Consider the following 24,732-nt stretch of genomic DNA (forward strand, 5'->3'; position numbering starts at 1 on the left):
TACAACTCTACATGATCTTGTATAACCAATAGTCTCTTGCAGACTCTACCGGGATGTTCCAACGTTACCTAAAGCTCAACGTGTGCAAACCAGTGGTGATCACCAGACTCCCAAGAGCCCTATTCACCTTCAAATCTCCCAACCATCATCTCCACAACTTTCCTCAGTCTCCCAAGCACATTCTCCTAATGCCCCACTCACCCATAACTCCACTTCTGCATTATTCCTCACATCCAGGCTCTCTGACATTCTGGTCACATTCACCTACAAAATATTGCTGGAACACAACTAACTCTTCTAACCCAGTATGCAACCGCACCTCTCATACTTACACATCCATTCTCTCATCTTCCACTTCCATAAATGCAACCGTCTGCCTGGTATCCCCATATTCATCTTTGCCAGCTTCTACACAGCTGAAATACAGCAGCAAAGCCAAAACTCCTCTCAACACTCCACATCCAACACACCACTCTACAAATCCCTACACTGGTTTCCATGTCCTAGATCTACCAATTCCAAATGACTCCAAAGGCTTCTGCCATGGTAAGTTTGAGAGGTCAGAATCTGATGTGCTGGTAAAGCTATCTGAAAGACATCTGAAGATATGCCACACCTAGGCTATACAACTGACACTATTACACCCTCGCACCTACTCCCCAAACTAATGCAACCTCACACCTACCCTTCTCCCACCTATACTGCCCACACTAGTATTCCACTCCCACTGTTCCAATCTCCACTATGAGCCACACTGGCTCTTATTTCTGTCTCAGATGTGCCTTTCCCTATGAGCAGTGCTCTCCCTGTTCTTTGTTTTCATATCTGCATTTATTATGACTGCTTTGTGTACCCGTTTCCTGCATGTGCTGTTTTCCCTGCCGTTAGGGTCTGCAGAGGACTGTGGAGCAGTACAAAACAACATCAATAACATTCAACCAGTGCACCTGATTTCTGCAGGCACCAACTCAAAACGGACTGCCTGAGCATGGAGGCGGGGTTACAGAGGAGAGGAGCCGTGCATTCTGGGACAGCTGAAAGCTTTAACTGTTTGGTGCCCGGATTCTCATCCACCACTACAACCCCGATGTTCCCTGTGGAACCTATGAACCCTGATGAAGAAATAAAAATTCTAATACATTTCTATTAATCTATAAGTTTATATTATTGCTTATGAAGGGAGTCACAATCTGATCACAAAACTATACTCTTGTATGGTGGCTTGTTTTATAAAAATCACATACTATCCTTGAAAAAAAATCCCAAATGACACCATGTTCACACTCTGTAGGGATGAGGTTATATATAAAAAGTGAGGTGTGACTTCATTATACAGAGCGGATATGTCACATTGTCACAAACCCCTGCATTCTGCCTGGAGAGTTACCAAATATAGCTAGCATCAATCTCCCAGGAGATCCTCTATTAAGCCGTAAACAACAAGAAAAATAAGAATTTACTTACCGATAATTCTATTTCTCATAGTCCGTAGTGGATGCTGGGGACTCCGTAAGGACCATGGGGGGGGGTAGCGGCTCCGCAGGAGACTGGGCACATCTAAAGAAAGCTTTAGGACTATCTGGTGTGCACTGGCTCCTCCCCCTATGACCCTCCTCCAAGCCTCAGTTAGGATACTGTGCCCGGACGAGCGTACACAATAAGGAAGGATTTTGAATCCCGGGTAAGACTCATACCAGCCACACCAATCACACCGTACAACCTGTGATCTGAACCCAGTTAACAGCATGATAACAGAGGAGCCTCTGAAAGATGGCTCACAACAATAATAACCCGATTTTTGTAACAATAACTATGTACAAGTATTGCAGACAATCCGCACTTGGGATGGGCGCCCAGCATCCACTACGGACTATGAGAAATAGAATTATCGGTAAGTAAATTCTTACTTTCTCTAACGTCCTAAGTGGATGCTGGGGACTCCGTAAGGACCATGGGGATTATACCAAAGCTCCCAAACGGGCGGGAGAGTGCGGATGACTCTGCAGCACCAAATGAGAGAACTCCAGGTCCTCCTCAGCCAGGATATCAATTTTGTAGAATTTTACAAACGTATTTGCTCCTGACCAAGTAGCTGCTCGGCAAAGTTGTAAAGCCGAGACCCCTCGGGCAGCCGCCCAAGATGAGCCCACCTTCCTTGTGGAGTGGGCATTTACAGATTTTTGGCTGTGGCAGGCCTGCCACAGAATGTGCAAGCTGAATTGTACTACAAATCCAACGAGCAATAGTCTGCTTAGAAGCAGGAGCACCCAGCTTGTTGGGTGCACACAGGATAAACAGCGAGTCAGATTTCCTGACTCCAGCCGTCCTGGAAACATATATTTTCAGGGCACTGACAACGTCTAGCAACTTGGAGGCCTCCAAGTCCCTAGTAGCCGCAGGCACCACCAATAGGTTGGTTCAGGTGAGACGCTGAAACCACCTTGGGGAGAAACTGAGGACGAGTCCTCAATTCCGCCCTGTCCGAATGGAAAATCAGATAAGGGCTTTTTCAGGATAAAGCCGCCAATTCTGACACGCGCCTGGCCCAGGCCAGGGCCAACAGCATGACCACTTTCCATGTGAGATATTTTAACTCCACAGATTTAAGTGGTTCAAACCAATGTGACTTTTGGAACCCAAAACTACATTGAGATCCCAAAGTGCCACTGGAGGCACAAAAGGAGGCTGTATATGCAGTACCCCTTTTACAAACGTCTGAACTTCAGGGACTGAAGCTAGTTCTTTTTGGAAGAAAATTGACAGGGCCGAAATTTGAACCTTAATGGACCCCAATTTCAGGCCCATAGACACTCCTGTTTGCAGGAAATGTAGGAATCGACCCAGTTGAATTTCCTCCGTCGGGCCTTACTGGCCTCGCACCACGCAACATATTTTCGCCAATTGCGGTGATAATGTTTTTGCGGTTACATCCTTCCTGGCTTTGATCAGGATAGGGATGACTTCATCCGGAATGCCTTTTTTCCTTCAGGATCCGGCGTTCAACCGCCATGCCGTCAAACGCAGCCGCGGTAAGTCTTGGAACAGACAGGGTCCTTGCTGGAGCAGGTCCCTTCTTAGAGGTAGAGGCCACGGATCCTCCGTAAGCATCTCTTGAAGTTCCGGTTACCAAGTCCTTCTTGGCCAATCCGGAACCACGAATATAGTGCTTACTCCTCTCCATCTTATCAATCTCAGTACCTTGGGTATGAGAGGCAGAGGAGGGAACACATACCCTGACTGGTACACCCACGGTGTTACCAGAGCGTCTACAGCTTATTGCCTGAGGGTCCCTGGACCTGGCGCAATACCTGTCGAGTTTTTAATCATGTGGAAGACTTCTGGGTGAAGTCCCCACTCTCCCGGGTGGAGGTCGTGCTGAGGAAGTCTGCTTCCCAGTTGTCCACTCCCGGAATGAATACTGCTGACAGTGCTATCACATGATTTTCCGCCCAGCGAAGAATCCTTGCAGCTTCTGCCATTGCCCTCCTGCTTCTTGTGCCACCCTGTCTGTTTACGTGGGTGACTGCCGTGATGTTGTCCGACTGGATCAACACCGGCTGACCTTGAAGCAGAGGTCTTGCTAAGCTTAGAGCATTGTAAATATACCTTAGCTTCAGGATATTTATGTGAAGTGATGTCTCCAGGCTTGACCATAAGCCCTGGATATTCCTTCCCTGTGTGACTGCTCCCCAGCCTCGCAGGCTGGCATCCGTGGTCACCAGGACCCAGTCCTGAATGCCTAATCTGCGGCCCTCTAGAAGATGAGCACTCTGGAACCACCACAGGAGGGACACCCTTGTCCTTGGTGACAGGGTTATCCGCTGATGCATCTGAAGATGCGATCCGGACCATTTGTCCAGCAGGTCCCACTGGAAAGTTCTTGCGTGGAATCTGCCGAATGGGATTGCTTCGTAGGAAGCCACCATTTTACCCAGAACCCTTGTGCATTGATGCACTGAGACTTGGCTCGGTTTTAGGAGGTTCCTGACTAGCTCGGATAACTCCCTGGCTTTCTCCTCCGGGAGAAACACCTTTTTCTGGACTGTGTCCAGGATCATCCCTAGGAACAGAAGACACGTCGTCGGAACCAGGTGCGATTTTGGAATATTGAGAATCCAATCGTGCTGCCGCAACACTACCTGAGATAGTGCTACACCGACCTCCAACTGTTCCCTGGATCTTACCCTTATCAGGGAATTGTCCAAGGAAGGGATAACTAAAATTCACTTCCTTCGAAGGAATATCATCATTTCGGCCATTACCTTGGTAAAGACCCGGGGTGCCGTGTACCATCCATACGGCAGCGTCTGAACTGATAGTGACAGTTCTGTACCATAAACCTGAGGTACCCTTGGTGAGAAGGGTAAATTTTGACATGAAGGTAAGCATCCTTGATGTCCCGAGACATCATGTAGTCCCCTTCTTCCAGGTTCGCAATCACTGCTCTGAGTGACTCAATCTTGAATTTGAACCTCTGTACGTAAGTGTTCAAAGATTTTAGATTTAGAATCGGTCTCACCGAGCCGTCCGGCTTCGGTACCACAACAGTGTGGAATAATACCCCGTTCCCTGTTGCAGGAGGAGTATCTTGATTATCACCTGCTGGGAATACAGCTTGTGAATGGCTTCCAAAACTGTCTCCCTGTCAGAAGGAGACATTGGTAAAGCCGACTTTAGGAAACGGCGAGGGGGAGACGTCTCGAATTCTAATTTGTACCCCTGAGATATCACCTGAAGGATCCAGGGGTCTACTTGCGAGTGAGCCCACTGCGCGCTGAAATTCATCGAGACGGGCCCCCCACCGTGCCTGATTCTGCTTGTAAAGCCCCAGCGTATACTGAGGGCTTGGCAGAGGCGGGAGAGGGTTTCTGTTCCTGGGAACTGGCTGATTTCTGCAGCCTTTTTCCTCGCCCTCTGTCACGGGGCAGAAATGAGGAACCCTTTGCCCGCTTGTCCACGAAAAGACTGCGCCTGATAATACGGCGTCTTCTCATGTTGAGAGGCGACCTGGGGTACAAACGTGGAATTCCCAGCTGTTGCCGTGGCCACCAGGACTGAAAGACCGACCCCAAATAACTCCTTCCTTAATAAAGCAATACTTCCAAATGCAGTTTGGAATACGCATCACCTGACCACTGACGTGTCCATAACCCTCTACTGGTAGAAATGGACAACGCGCTTAGACTTGATGCCAGTCGGCAAATATTCCGCTGTGCATCACGCATATATAAAAATGCATCTTTTAAATGCTCTATAGGCAAAAATATACTGTCCCTATCTAGGGTATCAATATTTTCAGTCAGGGAATCCGACCACGCCAACCCAGCACTGCACATCCAGGCTGAGGCGATTGCTGGTCGCAGTATAACACCAGTATGTGTGTAAATACCTTTTAGGATACCCTCCTGCTTTCTATCAGCAGGATCCTTAAGGGCGGCCATCTCAGGCGAAGGTAGAGCCCTTACAAGCGTGTGAGCGCTTTATCCCCCCTAGGGGGTGTTTCCCAACGCACCCTAACCTCTGGCGGGAAAGGATATAATGCCAATAACATTTTAGAAATTATCCGTTGTTATCGGGGGAAACCCACGCATCATCACACACCTCTTTTAATTTCTCAGATTCAGGAAAACTACAGGTAGTTTTTCCTCACCGAACATAATACCCCTTTTTTGGTGGTACTCGTATTATCAGAAATGTGTAAAACATTTTTCATTGCCTCAATCATGTAACGTGTGGCCGTACTGGAAGTCACATTCGTCTCTTCACCGTCGACACTGGAGTCAGTATCCGTGTCGGCGTCTATATCTGCCATCTGAGGTAACGGGCGCTTTAGAGCCCCTGACGGCCTATGAGACGTCTGGACAGGCACAAGCTGAGTAGCCGGCTGTCTCATGTCAACCACTGTCTTTTATACAGAACTGACACTGTCATGTAATTCCTTCCAACAGTTCATCCACTCAGGTGTCGACCCCCTAGGGGGTGACATCACTATTACAGGCAATCTGCTCCGTCTCCACATCATTTTTCTCCTCATACATGTCGACACAAAAGTACCGACATACAGCACACACACAGGGAATGCTCTGATAGAGGACAGGACCCCACTAGCCCTTTGGGGAGACAGAGGGAGAGTTTGCCAGCACACACCAGAGCGCTATATATATACAGGGATAACCTTATATAAGTGTTTTTCCCCTTATAGCTGCTGTATAGTTAATACTGCGCCTAATTAGTGCCCCTCTCTCTTTTTTTAACCCTTTCTGTAGTGTAGTGACTGCAGGGGAGAGACAGGGAGCTTCCCTCCAACGGAGCTGTGAGGGAAAATGGCGCCAGTGTGCTGAGGAGATAGGCTCCGCCCCTTTTTCGCGGACTTTTCTCCTGCTTTTTTATGGATTCTGGCAGGGGTTAAATGCATCCATATAGCCCAGGAGCTATAGGTGATGCATTTTTTTGCCATCCAAGGTGTTTTTATTGCGTCTCAGGGCGTCCCCCCCCAGCGCCCTGCACCCTCAGTGACCGAAGTGTGAAGTGTGCTGAGAGCAATTGCGCACAGCTGCAGTGCTGTGCGCTACCTTGTTGAAGACAGGACGTCTTCTGCCGCCGATTTTCCGGACCTCTTCTGCCTTCTGGCTCTGTAAGGGGGCCGGCGGCACGGCTCTGGGACCCATCCAAGCTGGGCCTGTGATCGTCCCTCTGGAGCTAATGTCCAGTAGCCTAAGAAGCCCAATCCACTCTGCACGCAGGGTGAGTTCGCTTCTTCTCCCCTTAGTCCCTCGATGCAGTGAGCCTGTTGCCAGCAGGTCTCACTGAACATAAAAAACCTAATCTAAAACTTTCACTAAGAAGCTCAGGAGAGCCCCTAGTGTGCACCCTTCTCGTTCGGGCACAGAGATCTAACTGAGGCTTGGAGGAGGGTTATAGGGGGAGGAGCCAGTGCACACCAGATGGTCCTAAAGCTTTGTTTAGATGTGCCCAGTCTCCTGCGGAGCCGCTACCCCCCCCCCCCCCCCATGGTCCTTACGGAGTCCCCAGCATCCACTTAGGACGTTAGAGAAATGCTAATTCCGTTGATGAAATGGTGGGGAGCAGCAGGGACAATGTAAATCCATCTGGTAAACCACTGACAGGTAACGTGCTATTTTTCAGGTGCATCACAAGTGGCTTTTGATCCCACAAAGGGGAGATAAGTTTGTGGAATTATCAGACCATTAGGAAATAAGATTACCAACATAAATCGGTAATGCGCGGCAGGCTTGTGAGAAGGGGTGACCGAGACTCACTAAATTCATTAATGGGCCTTCTGAGGTCAATACATTTTGGCAGACCCAATCTTACAAGCCACCAATGAGGGCGCATACAAGGTCTACACAGAACCAAGGGAGGAGCTGATTAGATGGATACAGCAACCATCCAAGTCTGTAGTGTTATTACAAGCCAGTTACCAAATTTCAGACGTAACTGCCGGACATATTAATCCAGATATCCGGTATATTTTCTAACTGTCTATTACTGATATAAAGCAAAGTTCTACAGCTGATTCTTCTCTCTCTGATGGCTATGCAGCAAAATAATGTAGCTCGCTGAAGGCTTGCCATACAGTCTACATAATGCTAGGATTGCATAGGAGGAGCCGGCTGTGCAGACAATGTTTAACTTTAGATTGTGCCACACCTCCGGTTGCAAGCTTCACACCCCTACTGTACTGTACAGTATATGCTGTTCCAGTGTCCCCTAGTGGATGAAAGAGAAAACATGAAACCGTTTAAAAGGAAGTCAGGACAACTTGTTATGTAAGGAAAAAATAATAGCTGCATATGGCATGTGCTATCTTGCCCACATAATCTACGCAGCACGCTATAAACAGAAATAACCATCCCTTAAGGACATTAAGTGGTGTCACTGTGCAACACATATGTAGTAACCTGGATAAGTGGCAACATCCTAGGAATTCCCTGCACATTACTCTCCAAGGACAGAACAGTGCACATACAAATGAGGGAGACATACAGGAGCCATGAAGGGACTCTAGAGCAGGTAATACCCCTTTCACATCGCACAAATAACCCGGTATCGACACGGCATATTGCCGTGTCGACACGGGTCAGTGTGCGATGTGAAAGCACTCTGCCGGAATTAGCGGGTCGCCTGACCCGGTAATTCAACCCAGTATAAAAGAAGGATTATATCCGGGTTGAATACCGGGTCAGGTGCAGTGTGAATGGGAGCCGCGTCGATGCGACACGGTTCCCATTCACAGCATACGGAGAGGCGGCGCAGGAGATGAGCTCATCTCCCGGTGCCGCCGCCTCCACCCCCGCCCCTGCTGCTGCTGCGCCCCCCCGCTGCTATGGCAACCGACCCAGTATATTGCCGGGTCGGAAAGCCAGCAGAGGGGAGCAAATGCCGGCTCCCACCCGGTAAGTACACGTTTCTCTTCCCGGGTGGGATCCGGCATTTGCGATCTGAATGCGGTATAACAGACATAAGAAACAGAATACACAGACGGCTTGTAGTCCAACAACAGCCGAGAGCGGTCGATCTCTGCCACACGCAATAACAAATGTAAATGCCGCCTCGTCTGTATAATCACCTGCTCCTGCGCTTTCCTGGAGGTGGGGGCATAGTCTTGCAGCAGGGTGGCCATTGTAAAATATGTGGTGGACAGCTCCCAGTAAACAGAGTCCCAGACCGCTGGATGAAGCTCTCTTTTATCTAATGACTTCAATGCCTTGTGGTAGTAATCAATGGCCTGTGCAGAGAGAGATTATTCATCGTAACTATTGGTAGGATTATAAAGACAAACATATACAACAATGTACAAATGTACCACTACTAAAATAAGAATTTACTTACCGATAATTCTATTTCTCGTAGTCCGTAGTGGATGCTGGGGACTCCGTCAGGACCATGGGGTTTAGCGGCTCCGCAGGAGACAGGGCACAATAATAAAAGCTTTAGGATCAGGTGGTGTGCACTGGCTCCTCCCCCTATAACCCTCCTCCAAGCCTCAGTTAGGATACTGTGCCCGGACGAGCGTGCATATTAAGGAAGGATATTGAATCCCGGGTAAGACCCATACCAGCCACACCAATCACACCGTACAACCTGTGATCTGAACCCAGTTAACAGTATGATAACAACGAAGGAGCCTTTGAAAAGATGGCTCACAACAAGAATAACCCGATTTTTGTAACAATAACTATGTACAAGTATTGCAGACAATCCGCACTTGGGATGGGCGCCCAGCATCCACTACGGACTACGAGAAATAGAATTATCGGTAAGTAAATTCTTATTTTCTCTAACGTCCTAAGTGGATGCTGGGGACTCCGTCAGGACCATGGGGATTATACCAAAGCTCCCAAACGGGCGGGAGAGTGCGGATGACTCTGCAGCACCGAATGAGAGAACTCCAGGTCCTCCTCAGTCAGGGTGTGCCCCTGACCAAGTAGCAGCTCGGCAAAGTTGTAAAGCCGAGACCCCTCGGGCAGCCGCCCAAGATGAGCCCACTTCCTTGTGGAATGGGCTTTTACTGATTTTGGCTGTGGCAAGCCTGCCACAGAATGTGCAAGCTGAATTGTACTACAAATCCAGCGAGCAATCGTCTGCTTAGAAGCAGGAACACCCATCTTGTTGGGTGCATACAGGCTAAACAGCGAGTCAGATTTTCTGACTCCAGTCGTCCTGGAAACATATATTTTCAGGGCCCTGACAACGTCAAGTAACTTGGAGTCCTCCAAGTCCCTAGTAGCCGCAGGTACCACAATAGGTTGGTTCATGTGAAAAACAGAAAACACCTTAAGGAGAAATTGAGGACGAGTCCTCAATTCTGCCCTGTCAGAATGAAAAATTAAGTAAGGGCTTTTATATGATAAAGCCGCCCATTCTGACACACGCCTGGCTGAAGCCAGGGCTAATAGAATCTTCACCTTCCATGTGAAATATTTTAATTCCACAGTGGTGAGTGGATCAAACCAATGTGACTTTAGGAAACTCAAAACAACATTGAGATCCCCAGGTGCCACTGGGGGCACAAAAGGAGGCTGTATATGCAGTACCCCTTTTACAAACGTCTGAACTTCAGGCACTGAAGCCAGTTCTTTCTGGAAGAAATTCGACAGGGTCGAAATTTGAACCTTAATGGACCCTAATTTTAGGCCCATAGACAGTCCTGTTTTCAGGAAATGTAGGAAACGACCCAGTTGGAATTCCTCTGTAGGGACCTTCTTGGCCTCACACCACGCAACATATTTTCACCAAATGCGGTGAAAATGTTGTTCGGTTACATCCTTCCTGGCTTCGACCAGGGTAGGGATGACTTCATCTGGAATGCCCTTTCAGGATCCGGCGTTCAACTGCCATGCCGTCAAACGCAGCCGCGGTAAGTCTTGGAACAGACAAGGCCCCTGCTGGAGCAGGTCCTTTCTTAAAGGTAGAGGCCACGGTTCTTCCGTGAGCATCTCTTGAAGTTCCGGGTACCAAGTCCTTCTTGACCCATCCGGAACCACGAGTATCGTTCTTACTCATCTCCTTCTTATGATTCTCAGTACTTTTGGTATGAGATGCATAGGAGGGAACACATACCCTGACTGGTACACCCACAGTGTTACCAGAGCGTCCACCGCTATTGCCTGAGGGTCCCTTGACCTGGCGCAATATCTGTCTAGTTTTTTGTTCAGGCGGGACGCCATCATGTCCACCTTTGGTTTTTCCCAACGGTTTACAATCATGTGGAAGACTTCCCGCTGAAGTCCCCACCCTCCCGGGTGGAGGTTATGCCTGCTGAGGAAGTCTGCTTCCCAGTTTTCCACTCCCGGAATTAACACTGCTGAGAGTGTTATCACATGATTTTTCGCCCAGCGAAGAATCCTTGCAGTTTCTGCCATTTCCCTCCTGCTTCATGTGCCGCCCTGTCTGTTTACGTGGGCGACTGCCGTGATGTTGTCCCACTGGATCAATACCGGCTGACCTTGAAGCAGAGGTCTTGCTAAGCTTAGAGCCTTGTAAATTGCCCTTAGCTCCAGTATATTTATGTGGAGAGAAGTCTCCAGACTTGATCACACTCCCTGGAAATTTTTTCCTTGTGTGACTGCTCCCCAGCCACTCAGGCTGGCATCCGTGGTCACCAGGACCCAGTCCTGAATGTCGAATCTGCGGCCCTTTCATAGATGAGCACTCTGCAGCCACCGCAGAAGAAAACACCCTTGTCCTTGGAGACAGGGTTATCCGCTGATGCATCTGAAGATGCGATCCGGACCATTTTCCCAGCAGATTCCACTGAAAGGTTCTTGCGTGAAATCTACCGAATGGGATCGCTTTGTAAGAAACCACCATTTTTCACAGGACCCTTGTGCAATGATGCACTGATACTTTTCCTGGTTTTAGGAGGTTCCTGACTAGCTCGGATAACTCCCTGGCCTTCTTCTCCGGGAGAAAACATCCTTTTCTGGACTGTGTCCAGAATCATTCCTAGGAACATTAGACGTGTCGTCGGAAAAAGCTGCGATTTTGGAATATTTAGAATCCACTCGTGCGGTCGTAGAACTACTTGAGATAGTGCTACTCCGACCGCCAACTGTTCTCTGGACCTTGCCCTTATCAGGAAAGCGTCCATATTTCTTTTAGGAAGAATCATCATTTCGGCCATTACCATGGTAAAGACCCGGGGTGCCGTGGACAATCCAAACGGCAGCGTCTGAACTGATAGTGACAGTTCTGTACCACGAACCTGAGATACCCTTGGTGAGAAGGGCAAAATTTGGACATGTAGGTAAGCGTCCCTGATATCCAGTGACACCATATCGTCCTGGTTCGCTATCACTGCTCTGAGTGACTCCATCTTGATTTGAACCCTTGTATGTAATTGTTCAAATCTTTTAGATCTCACCGAGCCGTTTGGCTTCAGTACCACAATATAGTGTGGAATAATACCCCTTCCCTTGTTGTAGGAGGGGTACTTTGATTATCACCTGCTGGGAATACAGCCTGTGAATTTTTTCCCAATACTGCCTCCCTGTCGGAGGGAGACGTTGGTAAAGCAGACTTCAGGAACTTGTGAGGGGAAGACGTCTCGAATTTCCAATGTACACCTGGGATACTACGTGTAGGATCCAGGAGTCCACTTGCGAGTGAGCCCACTGCGTGCTGAAACTCTTGAGATGACCCCCCACCGCACCTGAGTCCGCTTGTATGGCCCCAGCGTCATGCTGCGGACTTGGCAGAAGCTGTGGAGGACTTCTGTTCCTGGGAATGGGCTGCCTGCTGCAGTCTTCTTCCCTTTCCTCTAACCCTGGGCAGATATGACTGGCCTTTTGCCCGCCTGCCTTTATGGGTACGAAAGGACTGAGACTGAAAAGACTGTCCTTTTCTGCTGAGATGTGACTTGGGGTAACAAAAGTGGATTTTCCAGCTGTTGCCATGGCCACCAGGTCCGTTGGACCGCCCCTTTATACGGCAATACTTCCATGTGCCGTCTGGAATCTGCATCACCTGACCACTGTCGTGTCTATAAACATCGTCTGGCAGATATGGACATCACATCTACTCTTGATGCCAGAATGCAAATATCCCTCTGCGCATCTCGCATATATAGAAATGCATCCTTAAAATGCTCTATAGTCAATAAAATATTGTTCCTGTCAAGGGTATCAATATTTTCAGTCAGGAAATCCGACCAAGCCCCCCCAGCGCTGCACATCCAGGCTGAGTCGATTGCTGGTCGTAGTATAACACCAGTATGTGTGTATATACTTTTTAGGATATTTTTCAGCTTCCTATCAGCTGGCTCCTTGAGGGCGGCCGTATCTGGAGACGGTAACGCCACTTGTTTTTATAAGCGTGTGAGCGCCTTATCCACCCTAAGGTGTGTTTCCCAACTCGCCCTCACTTCTGGCGGGAAAGGGTATACCTCCAATAATTTTCTATCGGAGGAAACCCACGTATCATCACACACTTTAATTTATCTGATTCAGGAAAAACTACAAGTAGATTATTCCCACCCTACATAATACCCTTATTTGTGGTACTTGTAGTATCAGAAATATGTAACACCTCCTTCATTGCCCTTAACATGTAACGTGTGGCCCTAAAGGAAAATACGTTTGTTTCTTCACCGTCGACACTGAAGTCAGTGTCCGTGTCTGTGTCGACCAACTGAGGTAAATGGGCGTTTTTACAAGCCCCTGACGGTGTCTGAGACGCCTGGACAGGTACTAATTTGTTTGCCGGCCGTCTCATGTCGTCAACCGACCTTGCATCGTGTTGACATTATCACGTAATTCCTAAATAAGCCATCCATTCCGGTGTCGACTCCCTAGAGAGTGACATCACCAATACAGGCAATTTGCTCCGCCTCCTCACCAACATCGTCCTCCTACATGTCGACACACACGTACCGACACACAGCACACACACAGGGAATGCTCTGATAGAGGACAGGACCCCACTAGCCCTTTGGGGAGACAGAGGGAGAGTTTGCCAGCACACACCAAAAACGCTATAATTATACAGGGACAACCCCTTATACAAGTGTTTTCCCTTATAGCATTTTCACATATGTAATCATATCGCCAAATAAGTGCCCCCCCTCTCTGTTTTAACCCTGTTTCTGTAGTGCAGTGCAGGGGAGAGCCTGGGAGCCTTCCTCACAGCAGAGCTGAGCAGGAAAATGGCGCCGTGTGCTGAGGAGAATAGGCCCCGCCCCCTAAAACGGCGGGCTCTTCTCCCGGAGTTTGTGAGATCTGGCAGGGGTTAAATACATCCATATAGCCTCAAGGGCTATATGTGATGTATTTTAGCCATAAAAAAGGTATAATACATTGCTGCCCAGGGCGCCCCCCCCAGCGCCCTGCACCCTCAGTGACCGCTGGTATGAAGTGTGCTGACAACAATGGCGCACAGCTGCAGTGCTGTGCGCTACCTTATGAAGACTGAAAGTCTTCTGCCGCCTGTTTCTGGACCTCTGAACCTCTTCAACTTCGGCATCTGCAAGGGGGGTCGGCGGCACGGCTCCGGGACGAACCCCAGGGTGAGACCTGTGTTCCGACTCCCTCTGGAGCTAATGGTGTCCAGTAGCCTAAGAAGCAAATCCATCCTGCACGCAGGTGAGTTTACTTCTCTCCCCTAAGTCCCTCGTAGCAGTGAGCCTGTTGCCAGCAGGACTCACTGAAAATAAAAAACCTAACTTAAACTTTTATTCTAAGCAGCTCAGGAGAGCCACCTAGATTGCACCCTTCTCGGCCGGGCACAAAAATCTAACTGAGGCTTGGAGGAGGGTCATAGGGGGAGGAGCCAGTGCACACCACCTGATCCTAAAGCTTTTATTATTGTGCCCCGTCTCCTGCGGAGCCGCTAAACCCCATGGTCCTGACGGAGTCCCCAGCATCCACTTAGGACGTTAGAGAAATAATAATAAAACCGTAGGTGACCCAATATTAAAAGCCACCTTGTGACTTACATACTGTAGTCCTCATACCTGGACTGGATTTTTCAAGAAGGACACTGTATGTAAAAGAGGCTATTATTGGTTTTATACTTTTTATTCATGATACTCTGAACGTTTCAGTAGGCAGGAAGTGCAGTGTGCATAGGAAACATTCTGTGTGTGCGTGTGTGATGCTGTCGGGTTCCGGTTGATGGATCTACAATGTCTAGATCCTCGAGAGCTACCAACAGTTCACGTTTTTCAGGTCTCCTCACAGAATCACAAGTTAAGTAATTAGCTTCATCTGTGGATCTTTTAATATGTGTCAGTGAGTAATGACTGCACCTGAGCACTGCAAGGAGAGCTGGAAAACATGAACTGTTGGTAGCTCTCGAGGACCAGGGTTGGCTACCACTGCTCTAGACAGTCAATAGGTCAACAGATACAAAAGGTAGACAGTGCTTACAGTCGACAGGTTCAAAAGGTTGACACACATATGGTCAACTGGGTTTTTCCCCCCAACTGTTTCATCATTTCCCATACATGTGGACTACGATTGGGAATAGTAACTTGAGCCGAGCGCATCAGGAGCAGAGCGAGGCACCTTCCCTGTAGCATGGTGAGCACAGTGAGCACTCAAGGGCACAGGTTTTCACTCATTTGGCTCAAATATGGTTAATCATACCAAATGAGAGAGAGACACAAAAAATCCTGTGCCGACCGTTTGTGTGTCGACCATTCCCATGTTGACCTTTTGACCCTGTCAACCATATGGGATCGGTCTAACGACTGGCTGTTTCCTGTAGATTTTCTATACAACACCAATGCTGTAGCATAGGTCGCATAAAGCTGCAATTGCAGAGAGATCAGTACAGTATACAAACTGGACTCTTACCATTTATTGTGTAATAAATGTGACAAATGTTATGAAGTTCAAGTAATGATACACATTCATCTTACCCAAGCATGTGGGAGGAAACCCATGCGAACATGGAGAAAACATACAAAATCCACACAGATACTCCCTTGATCAGGGATTGAATGCATAATCTCAGGTGCTCTCAGACAGTAATGCTAACCACTACCCCAACCGCGCTGCCCCACTTTGATGGCTTGTGAGAGTAATTTAGAACCTGCAAAACGGAGAAATGTATCACGCACCTTATTGTAGTAGAGCGCCTCCTCGGGAGAGAACTCCCCCCTACTCGCATCGCTCCCATTGCCGCAGTGGGCCTGGGCACATATCCTCATCAGCCTGCCACTGTTGCATAGTAAGAGAGCAATGTTTGTGTTGTCCTTAATGGCTTCAAAGTTCACTATTCCTTTTTCAAAGCAGGAGAAGCTCTTCTTCCATAATTCTTGTTCTGCGCTGGAAACGCTCTTGCTTCCTGTAACATTGGTAGAAAAAAAAAATGTCAGATGCAAAACAACACAAATCACGATGTCAGTGCATCTGTCAGACATGAAAGCAAACGTACATTAAAGCTTAAATGCACAGTACAATATGTAAGACACAACTACTGGTCAAGGGAGTACCCACTGCAGCACATGGCTCCTCCCCCTCTGTCTGGATTGGCAGAAACATTGCATGAAGCATCATTGAAATGAGCTGTTGTTGGCGGCTATCCTGTGGCCCATGGTACTAATGACACACAATTTGTTCGATTGGCGTGAGGCACACGCAGGCAATAGGTTGGACTATGGAATGTCACCGATTAATATTTACCATAGTGTACAACCAGCGTTTCAGAAGTGAAGACAACAAGTATTTCCTGGAGATTACAAAAGGGCAAAGAAGATCGTACTGGCTTTGCTTTATTTCTGAATGCTTCTGCTAATGAAAGGTACAATCCAAATAAACACTAGTTCCTTTTTTTCCCCCTACTGGGTGGGTGACACAGCTACAGTACCATGAGGTTTAGAGGCTGGAGAATGAGCCGAGTCCTCCCACATTTATGCCTATGTTCTATAGGGTGTGAGATGCGCGTGTTGTACGCTTTTTCCTCAATGCTGATGTCTTTTTCAGTTTTGTGTCCTAGGGCCTTATTCAGGTTTGTAAGCAAACCAAAAAAGCACACAACTGAGCTAAATATGCAGGTGGGGCAGATGTAACATGTGCAGAGAGTGTTATATTTGGGTGGGGTGTGTTCAAACTGAAATCTAAATTGCAGTGTAAAAATAAAGCAGTCAGTATTTACCCTGTACAGAAACAATATAACCCACCCAAATCTAACTCTCTCTCTGCACATGTTACATCTGCCCCACCTGAAGTGCAGCATGGGGTTTGCCCAGTTGCTTGCTTTTCTGGTCTGAATAACCCCCTTAGTACGCATACAGTGTACTACAGGCCTTGCCATGCTGTGGCTCTCCAGCTGTTGTAAAACTACACATCCCAGTATGCCGTGCCAGTTTTAGCATTCCCTAATAGCATAACTGTGACAGGACATGCTGGGATGTAAAGTTTCACAGCAGCTGGAGAGCCACAAGCTGGCCAGGCTTAGTGTACTGGGAATTTAGGATTAATATTTCTGTTGCGTAGAGACTGGTATGAAGTCGCAGATTAAGCGTAACGATGCCTGACGCGGGTCACTTGTACCAGACCCGTCTTGTGCATTTTACTCTAGATGGTGTACTATGCGCTCAATTGTGATGCTTCTTCCTCAGTTATGCATCTTAGCGCGTGTATAGGGTACTGGCTACTTAGGATTAGTGTTTTGGCGCAGCTATGTCGCAACGCTGTGGCGCACTAAATGGGTCTATTTGGCACGATTTGAGGTCAGGTGTCTGTGGGCACCCCTGTAGGAGTTAACATACAAACAAAAACTCTACAGACCCTCAGTTTGACATAAAGGAATCACACATAATGGGAACACATGTTCGGACGCCCACATTAACGGAATACTAATGAGAGTACACGCTTGAATTCTGGGTCTAGTACATCTATGTGATCCTGCTGCCCTGCTCCTCTGTCCACAAGAGTGTCAGTCATTACACCTTCCCATGCTTGGCGCAGTAGAATTCGGCGTCCACTTTGCATTAGCCCATGACATACCCAGGAAATGTCTCCTTTGTTACATACAGATGTAGCCACCTTTATCTTGACTGTTTCTCCGCCGAGACGGGCGTTTAGTCACGCTAAGGCGATAGCTGAGTTTAATCACAGGTAGGCGCGTTGAGGCGATCTACATACTCATCATGCATTACACATCTCCACCACTGTGTGGCTAATGCTCCACTAATCCAGTACTTTCGATCGTACAGTATAGCAGCGGATTGATCTACAGCTCTGGCAATACTGTAGGCGTAACGGGAGGCGGTGGAAAAAGATGGTGACCTACAGTATGTAGAGTACTGTACTGTATTGTATGGAGTACTGTACTGTATGTGTATGGAGACGTAACTACAGTAATTGTGTAAAAGGAAGAATGTACAGGACAATGTATAAACACCGTGCTTTTAAAATACAGGAGCGTCTGAGTTCGCTAATGCATAATGGGAATGGAGGGCTAGCAGGAGGCGGTGGAAAATACCGTGCTTTACAAATGCGAGCGTCCGAGTCCTCTAAGGCATAAAGCAACACCAATGGGGTGGGGGGTGGGGGCCGGGCGCTGTGTGCAGTACTTTCACACATGAAATTGAGAATCTCTCATGAGGCGTCGTGGGCTAGGGGTGAAGGCTCCCACCTCCCACGCTGGGGGTCCAGGGTTCGAGACCTGATGTGCTTTCTTTTTTTTAATTGTAAAAATACACTGTATTATTTTATTTACATTGTAAGACAGTCAATGGAAAGGTGCACACAAGTTACATATAAATCAGAGTACATCTGCAGGAGCGATTCTTTACGCTAAATGCACCTAAACAGCGTGAATGAAATGAGTGTATTCTGACGCTACTAACTGAGCAAAACAGTACTGTACTGTAGATCTTCAGCGTTTGTGTATTGCACAGGACCTGAATTCCCTCCCTGTGCAGGCTCCCAGGGGGGAAGGGCGATGGGGGTAGGGGGAGACGATGGAAAATACTGTGCCTTTGAAATGCAATTATATGAGCGTCCGAGTCCACTACGGCATACTGTAAACCAACACCAATGGGAAGGAAGTGCCAACCTTTTTTTTTTTATGTGTTCCCGTGACATTCATTTAAAAAAATTCTTTTTTCTCTCTAATACATCCAATGGAAGGATGAACACAGGTTTCACATAAATCAAAGTACATCTGCAGGAGCGATTCTTTACGCTAAATGCAACTGCACAGCGGCAATGAGTAGGAATGAGTGTATTCTGACGCTACTAAGTGAGCAAAACAGTACTACAGTATACAGTAGATATTCGGCGTTTGTGTATTGCACATGACCTGAATTCCCTCCCTGTCTCTTGCATGATCTGTGCAGGCTCCCAGGGGGGAAAGGCAACAGGCTAGCAGGAGGCGGTGAAAAATACCGTGCTTTACAAATGCGAGCGTCCGAGTCCTGAGGACCAAGTTTGAGAACCACTGCATTAGACCATGCAGTAGTGCCCTTTCCTTATGTTACACCAGAAAATATTGTAGTACACCTTATACACATACAGTACAGTAATGCCACACATTAGTAATGCATTTCATATTTACATTTTCTGATTTAATTTCATAGAGCCGCAGTCACTCACAGAATATAGGCATGTACTGTAGCATCTCATTTTATTCAGCAGAAGCTGATTATTCCCGTTTGGCTAGTTTGCCGCCTCTGTACAGTATATTACAATAGAAAAAAGTTATAGTGTCAGTGAAAAAAGCACCTCATGACAGATACTGTACACAAGCTAATGTCTAAATACTGTATACTGTAAGCAGTGACATTAAGGGGTACAGTATATGCAATTGCGGTCGAATTCCGGCAGGAATACGGAAAAAATGGACACTGGATCCCCCATCTTTTTAGAACCAGCACCGGGCTCTGCGCCTGGTCCTGGTGCAAAAAATAAGGGGGACAAAAAAGCGTAGGGGTTCCCCATATTTTTTGAACCAGCACTGGGCTCCACTAGCTGGACAGATAATGCACAGCCGGGGGGACACTTTTATACCGGTCCCTGCGGCCATGGAATTAAATACCCAACTAGTCACACCTGGCCGGGGTACCCTGGAGGAGTGGGGGCCCCTTAAATCAAGGGGACCCCCCCTCCAGCCACTCGATTATCTCTATCGCCCCTGTGTATTGTAGCTAGGGGATTGTGACGCTCCTTCAGCATTGCCCCGTAGCCTGCAAAATCTGTGCTGTTATTTGCTCCATAGCTGAGTGCCTCCTAGGAGCTAGGAGTCACAGGCGGTAGCCATTTCAATTGAGTCTGCCCTGCTATAGAATTGTATGTGTACAGTACCATACGGTGCATAGAACCTTTACAGTAGAAACTCTCCTGCAGCTTTGGCCTGCTTTATGTAAAACTTGTGTTTTGTCAGTTTGCTATGCGATCGAGCCCGGTGTAACGTACTGTAATGTGCATAGACCTCGCTTATCTCTGTGTATTTTGGCTAGGGGATTGTGACGCTCCTTCAGCATCGCCCCGTAGCCTGCACAGATTATGCCATTTCTCATTCCATACCCGACTGCTGCCTGCCACGAGGTGGGGGTTCAGGAGGTGGGGGTTCAGGGGTAGTGGTCATTTTGACAGTGTGCTATGCGATTGAGTCCGGTGTACCGTAATACTGTATGCAATCCTACAGTAGCTTATCCCCTTCGCCCCTGTGTATTTTGGCTAGGGGATTGTGACGCTCCTTCAGCATTGCCCCATAACCTGCACAAGGGTTCAGGGGCGGCGGCCATTTTGCCAGTGTGCTATGCGATCGAGTCCGGTGTACCATAATGTGCATACTGTGTATTTTAGCTAGGGGATTGTGACGCTCCTTCAGCATTGCCCCATAGTCTGTACAATCTGGACTATTACTTGCTCCGTAGCCTAGGGCCTCTGTGGGGCAAGGAGTCATAGGTGGTAGCCATTTCTATTCAGTCTGCCCAGCTACAGAATTGTATGTGTACTGTACGGAGCATAGAACCTTAACCTGCATAGAACCTGCACATTATGGTACACCGGACTCGATCGCATAGAACCGCTCATGCAGCTTTGCCCTGGTTTATGTGAATAAATAAAATAATAAAGTGTCTGAAAAAAACTAACATGCATTCGTACTTAAGGAATCGAACCCGGGACTCTGAGTATAGGAAGCGAAACACTTCACCACTTCGCCGCAGACAAATGTATAAATCCATTGGTTTTGATTATGCTGTAATGGCTACGGGATTAGGACGATAACATACTGTACAAAATTCCTAATCTTGAGAGGCAATAGTGAATTTCTAACACACATCCATTTGCGACAGTGTACACTACTGGTTTTACAGTATGTTTTGTCTGCGGGACTTGGACGCTCACATACAGTATTCATAAAGTATTGTAGATGGATCATATACTGTATGCTGTACTATTTGCGTCTGTGTCGTATATACAGTACTGTATTAAATAATGCAGCGTAATGAGTATTTACTGTATGCTGCGTAATGAGACGCCTTAGTAAAGTAGTCCTTATTATATATTTCAGTATTGTATTTCACGGGAGACCACACGCATGCGCAGTGGTGATTGTAAAAAGCGACATCTGGTGGCTGATCGCAGGTATTACACGTAAAGGTAACGCCAAACGCCACGTCTGCCTCCGTGCGATTAGGTACGCCTCTCTGTGACTAGGCGCGCCTCCCTACGCTGCATATGCTCGATCGGGACAAACGCCTCAGCCACTCAAGATAAAGGTGGCTACATCTGTATGCCCAGTTGCCACCCAGCAATACCTATTCAGCAGACACCATTAAAGCTGGGCATACACTATACTACAAAACATGTCGTTTATACAAATTGGTTAAATCACAGACAGGTTTTGTCCAATTTCCAGTGTTTGGTAGCAAATGATCGATTGTCAGTAGCTCTCATCCATTGCCAGGTTTTCACTCCGACCACAGATTATCGGACAGATAATTATATAGTGCATAGGTTCTCAAACTCGGTCCTCGGGACCCCACACAGTGCATGTTTTGCAGGTAACCCAGCAGGTGCACAGGTGTATTAATTACTCACTGACATTTTAAAAGGTCCACACATGAAGCTAATTATTTCACTTGCGATTTTGTGAGGAGACCTGCAAAACATGCACTGTGTGGGGTCCTGAGGACCGAGTTTGAGAACCTGTGATATAGTGTATGCAGCCCATGACGTGCAGTTTGCTAGCAATTGCTGAATGCGGCAGACTCACAATCAGGCCCAAAGAGTTGGGCGCTCTCGGGATCCGGTCTCTAGGTCTACAGTAACTAGGTCGATAGGGTCTCTAGGTCGACAGTAACTAGGTCGATAGGGTCTCTAGGTCGACAGTAACTAGGTCGATAGGGTCTCTAGGTCTACAGGTCAAAAGGTTGAAGAAATTGCTGACGAGTTCTGAGTTCAACTCTGTCCTCATGGAAAATTAAATAGGGACTTTTGTGAGACAGAGTTTTTCATGATTTTTTTCCTTTTTTTGAACCTTTTCATTCTTAACGATCCACGTGGACTACAAATGGGAACGGTCGCTCGCCATGCGATGGGACACGGTGCACTAATTGGGGTTCCTGGTCACTCTACGAAGAAAACGGCACACAAAAAAACATTAAAATCTGATATCGACCTTCTGACTTGTCGAACTAGACCATGTCGACCTAGAGACCATGTCAACCAATAGTGGTCGACCTAGATACTGTCAACCTAGTTACTATCTACCTTCCATACCACACCACACCCGGCACTCTCTGGCCCCAGGAATCCAAACTTTGTATGTGTACTGGTTTTAATGTTACAGTTTGTCTGGTTAATCTGAGCTGCAGCTATCTGTGTACTAGAGTTTAACACTGCTGGCAATGATTTTCTTACGTCCTTGAGGATACTGGGGTCAATTTAGTACCATGGGGATGTACCAAAGCGCCCAAAACGGGTGGGAGAGTGCTGAGGTTGCTGCAAAACGGATTGACCAAACTGAAGGTTCTCAGAGGTTAAAGTATAGAACTTGTAGAACTTGGCAAACGTGTTAGATCCTGACCAAGTAGCTACTCGGCAGAGCTGTAAAGCAGAGACACCACGGGCAGCCGCCCAGGAAGAATTCACCGACCTAGTAGAGGTCTGGTTTGAAGCAGGACACACAATCAAATTGTGATCATAAAGAACAAACAGCAAGTCCGTCTTTCTGTGACAAGCTGTTCTTTTCACATACACCTTCAAAGCCCTCAGAACATCCAAACACTTTGAAGTAGCAGAGGTGTCGGTGACAACCGGAACCACAATAGGTTGGTTGATGTGAAATGCGGACACCACTTTAGGAAGGAATTGCTGACGAGTTCTGAGTTCAACTCTGTCCTCATGGAAAATTAAATAGGGACTTTTGTGAGACCGAGCCCCCAGCTCTGACACACGTCTTGCTAAAGCCAAGGCCAACAGTGTGACTGTCTTCCACGTAAGATATTTTATGTCCACCTCCTGTAACAGTTCAAACCAGTCCGATTGGAGGAACTGCAGCACCACATTGAGATCCCAAGGTGCTGTGGGAGGCACAAAGGGATGTTGTATGTACAGAACACCTTTCAAGAACGTCTGGACCTCAGGGAGAGAAGCCAATTGTTTCTGAAAGAAAATGGACAAGGCCGAAATCTGGACTTTTATGGAGCCCAGACGAAGGCCCACATCCACATCTGCCTGCAGAAAAATCAGGAAACGTCCCAGATGAAATTCCACCGCAGAATATTTTCTGCTCTCACACTAAGAGATTTATTTCTTCCAAATACGATGGTAATGCTTAGACGTTACCCCCTTCCTGGCTTGGATCATAGTCGGGATAACTTTATTAGGGATCCCTCTTCTGGCTAGAATCAGCCGTTCAACTTCCATGCCGTTAAACGTAGCCGCGGTAAGTCTTGATAGACAAACAGGCCCTGTTGCAGAAGATCCTCGTGAAGAGGCAGAAGCCATGGATCTTCGATTAGCATCTCTAGAAGGTCCACGTACCAGGCCCTTCTTGGCCATTCTGGAGCAATGAGTATTGCTTGAACCTTTTCCCTTTTTATTTGTTTTAGAATTCTTGGGATCAGAGGAAGTGGAGTAAAACATGTACACCATCTGATAGACCCATAAAGTTGTCAGGGCATCTATCGCCACCGCCTGTGAATCTCTCGACCTGGAAAAATACCGCCAGAGCGTCTTGTTGAGACGAGAGGCCACCATGTCGATCTGAGGATATCCCCATCGACTTGTCAAGCACCTGAACACTTCCGGGTGAAGGCCCCACTCCCCCGGGTGCAGGTCGTGTCTGCTGAGGAAGTCAGCTTCCCAGTTATCTACACTCAGATTGAAGACCGCTGACAACGCCACACACTTCTTTCTGCCCAGATGAGAATTCTTGACAACTCTGACATTGCTGCTCTACTATTCGTTCCGCCCTGTCAGTTTATGTACGTTACTGCCGTCACATTGTCCGACTGTACCCGAATAGCCCGATCTTGATGAAGATGTGAGACCTGGAGAAGGGCGTTGTATATGGCCCTGAGTTCCAGAACGTTGATTGGAAGGATGACTTCCTGACTTGACCATCTTCCCTGAAACTGCACCCCCTGAGTGTGACTGCTTCCCAACCTCTGAGGCTTGTGTCTGTGGTTAGCAGAATCAACTTATAAATTCCGAACCGCAGACCCATTACGAGATGGTAAGTCTGTAGCCACCACAGAAGGGAGATCCTGGCTTTTGGCGACGGATAGATCCTCTGGTGCATGTGAAGATGCGATCCGGACCATTTGTCCAACAGATCGAGCTGGAAGGGTCTTGCGTGAAACCTTCCATACTGAAGTGCCTTGTAAGAGGCCACCATTTTCCCCAGAAAGTGAATGCACAGATGCACCGACACCCGGGTAGGCTTCAGGACATCCCGAACCATCGACTGGATTACCAATGCCTTTTCCAACGGAAGGAACACCTTTTGTGACTCCGTGTCCAGTATCATTCCCAGGAATGGGAGCCTCTGTGTTGGCTCTAGGTGAGATTTCGGAAGGTTCAGAATCCACCCGAGATCCTGGAGGAGTTTGGTGGAGAGTGCAATGCTGTCCAGCAACCTTTCCATGGACAGCGCTTAAATCAGGAGATTGTTCAGGTACGGAATTATGTTCACTCCGTTTGCGGAGTAGAAACATCATCTCTGCCATCACCTTGGGGAACACCCTAGGTGCCGTGGAGAGACCAAATGGCAGGGCCTGGAATTGGTAGGGACAGTCCTGCAGTG

At 47.7% G+C, this 24,732-nt stretch overlaps 1 protein-coding gene across 1 annotated transcript in view; it reads right to left on the reverse strand.

Annotated features, from left to right (window-relative positions):
- The window catches only part of EDRF1 (erythroid differentiation regulatory factor 1), a 266,931-nt gene that overhangs the window by 69,486 nt on the left and 172,713 nt on the right, over positions 1-24,732 (reverse strand). The window contains exons 18-19 of the mRNA XM_063962243.1: positions 15,584-15,810; positions 8,591-8,749 (exon numbers count right to left, since the gene is read on the reverse strand). Of these exons, the coding sequence (XP_063818313.1) occupies positions 8,591-8,749; positions 15,584-15,810 (386 nt within the window). The remainder of the gene's footprint in view (positions 1-8,590; positions 8,750-15,583; positions 15,811-24,732) is intronic.

This window comes from Pseudophryne corroboree, chromosome 3 (genome assembly GCF_028390025.1).
Source record: "Pseudophryne corroboree isolate aPseCor3 chromosome 3, aPseCor3.hap2, whole genome shotgun sequence".
In the NCBI taxonomy this organism is placed as follows: Eukaryota; Metazoa; Chordata; class Amphibia; order Anura; family Myobatrachidae; genus Pseudophryne; species Pseudophryne corroboree.